This window comes from Octopus bimaculoides, chromosome 25, assembly GCF_001194135.2.
Source record: "Octopus bimaculoides isolate UCB-OBI-ISO-001 chromosome 25, ASM119413v2, whole genome shotgun sequence".
In the NCBI taxonomy this organism is placed as follows: domain Eukaryota; kingdom Metazoa; phylum Mollusca; class Cephalopoda; order Octopoda; family Octopodidae; genus Octopus; species Octopus bimaculoides.
In genome coordinates, this window is record NC_069005.1 from 20847716 (window position 1) to 20850901 (window position 3186).

General features: G+C 36.8%; 1 protein-coding gene across 1 annotated transcript in view; it reads right to left on the reverse strand.

Annotated features, from left to right (window-relative positions):
- LOC106875169 (ADP-ribose pyrophosphatase, mitochondrial) overlaps positions 1 to 3186 on the reverse strand; it is a 99295-nt gene that overhangs the window by 14089 nt on the left and 82020 nt on the right. The window contains exon 4 of the mRNA XM_014923199.2: positions 2901 to 3002. Within this exon, the coding sequence (XP_014778685.1) occupies positions 2901 to 3002 (102 nt within the window). The remainder of the gene's footprint in view (positions 1 to 2900; positions 3003 to 3186) is intronic.

The following is a 3186-nucleotide window of genomic DNA, read 5'->3' on the forward strand; positions in this document are numbered from 1 at the left end:
GGGGGGGGGGGCTAAGTCAACTACCTCAACCCTAGTGCTCAGCTGGTACTTATTTCATTGACTCTTGAAAGGAATGAAAGACAAAGTCAACCCCAGCAGAATCTGAATTCAGAACATAAAGACAGATGAAATACCACTAAGCATTTTGTCTGGAATGCTAACGATTCTGCCAATTCACTGCCTTAATAATAACAATAATGGTTTCAAATTTTGTGGGAGGGGATCGGTCAATTACATTAATCCCAACTGGTACTTATTTTATTGACCCTGATAGGATGAAAGGCAAAGTCGACCTGGGTGGAATTTGAACTCAGAATGTAATGACAGACTAAATGCCACTAAGCATTTTGCTCAGCATGTTAATGTTTCTGCCAACTTGCTGCCCTAACAATAATAATAATGATGATGATAGTAATAATAATAAATTTAAAAAATGACAACATTATCGTAGCCATGTGTTGAGAGGGATCCTTTTGGGGTTTGAATAATTCACCTCTGGAAACATAGGTGCTTCGTTCATCATCGTTAAACGACCTTTCTTCAGGGACCTCGAGGGGGGTGGGATACTCAACCTGAAGAAAATTCTAACTGAGCCCCACCTGCAAGGTCATGCACTCTTTATCTCGATATAAGATCACCATGCCGCGCACATATAGTTGTAATGCATGTTCCTGGTGAATCCTTATCAGATGGGTAGAAATGATGGGTATATTGGGCTTTGTATATTTCTACCTCAGTGTCACTTTGATGGCATGCACTGTTCTCACACTCAATAATAATAATAATAATAATAATAATAATAATAATAATAATAATAATAATAATAATAATAATAATAAGTAACCATACTCTTGGATATGTCAATACACACAGATAGAGAAATCAAAGCTAATAGACAAGATATAGTTGTCAGAGATCACCAAGAAAAAATTGCCTTCTAATCGATGTATCAATTCCAACAGATGATGATGCATCTCTAAAAGAAACAGAGAAATCTCAAAATGCAAAGATCCAGAAATAGAGATAACCCAAATGTGGAGCCTAAAATAGAAACAATTCCTATAATAATAGGTACATTAGGTATGATAAAAAAAAAACATTCAGACAAAACCATAACAAAAACACTAGGACTTGCAATTATATATAACATACAGAAAACAGCACTACGAGGCACTGCGCACATTCTATGTAAAGCGCTTTTAATACAGTGAAAATAAGACTACCACAACAAACCACAGCACATACCCAAGGCATGCAGGGCTGCACTTGGTAGTGCAGTGGAAGCATATGATAAAAATAAGACTACTGAATAATAATAATAATAATAATAATAATAATAATAATAATAATAATAATAATAACAACAATAATAATAATAATAATATCAATAATAATAATAATAATAATAATGGTTTTAGTTTTTGGTGCAAGGTCAGCAATTTTGTAGGGGGAAAGGAGTTAGATGGTTACATCAACCCCACTACTTGATTGGTGTTTTATTTTATCACAAAAGGATGAAAGGTGAAGTTGACCCTGGCGAGATTTGAACTCAGAATGTAAAGAGCCAGAAGAAATACTGCCTAGCATTTCATTCAACACGCTAACGATTCTACCAGTGTGCTGCCTTAGTAATGACAATAATAATTCTTTCTAATTTTGGCATATGGCTAGCAATTTTCAGAAGAGGGGAGTCGATTTTGTTGATCCTGCCAGTACTTGACTGGTACTTTAACTGGCACTCCATCAGTTACGATGACAAGAATTCCAGTTGATCTAATCAACAGAAACAGCCTGCTCATGAAATTAATGTGCAAGTGGCTGAGTACTCCATAGACATGCATACCCTTAATGTAGTTCTCAGGGAGATTTGGTGGCCCTTTGAAGTACAGGTATTACTCATTTTTGTCAGCTGAGTGAACTGGAACAACATGAAATAAAGTGTCTTGCTCAAGGACACAACATGCCACCAGGAATTGAACACGTGACCTTATGATCATTAGACAAATACGCTACCACTAAACCACATGCCTCCGCTTTATTTTATTGAACCCAAAAGAATGAAAGGCAAAGTCATCCTCTGCAGAACATAAAACTGGAAGAAACGCCACTAAGCATTTTGTCTGGTATGTTACCGATACTGCTATCTTACTGCCTCAATAACTGTTTCAAATTGTGGCACAGGGCAAGCAATTTTAGGGGGGAGGGGTTTAGTCAATTTTATGACTGGTACATTATTTTATTGACCCTGAAAGGACGAAAGGAAAAGTTCACCTCAGCAGTATTTGAAACCAGAATGTAAAGAATTGGTACGATTACCACAATGCATTTTTTCCGATGCTCTAATGATTTTGTCAGCTTGCCACTTTGGTCAATAATTCTTTCTAATTTTGGCACAAGGCAAGCAATTTTAAGAGAAGGAGACAAGTCATTACATCATCTCTAGTACTTCACAAGTATTATATTTCACTGACCTCAAAAGGATGAAAGTGAAGCTAACTTTGGCAGGATTTGAACTCAGAATGTAAAGAACTGGAAGAAATACCATTAAGCATTTTGCCTAATGTGATAACAATTCCACTAGCTTACCACCTTCCACCTTCACCTTAATAAATGATAATGGGCCAGTCCACATTGGGGACAGTTTGCTGGTTTCTCTGACATATATATTACTCCCTGGATAGGACGCTGGTCAGTCATAGGATCACTCATTTTTACCAGCTGAGTGGGCTGGAGCAATGTGAAATGAAGTGTTTTGCTCAAGAACACAACAGGTTACTCAGTCCAGGAATTGAAACCACAATCTTATGATCATGAGTCCAACAATCTAACCACTAAGCCATGTGCCTCCACAATAAATGATAATAGCAACAACTTAATACATTAGCATGTTGACCACCTACCTTGGTACATGGTTGTATATATCGTATTTCTTGCCAAATGTTTGACGGTCAATATTATTATCAAGGCTGTTCCATTTGATTTTGATCGGTTCTGATAATTTTCTGTGGAAGACAATTCGAGGAAACATTGATTATTTATGGTTTCATAGTTGAGTTGTTCCACCGGACGAAGCAAGGGGAAGGACAAACCGGCTGTACAACCTCATCATTACACATTCACGCACATAAACAGAGGAAAACCAAAGTGTGTATGCTTGTGTGTATGTGTGTATATACATATATATAT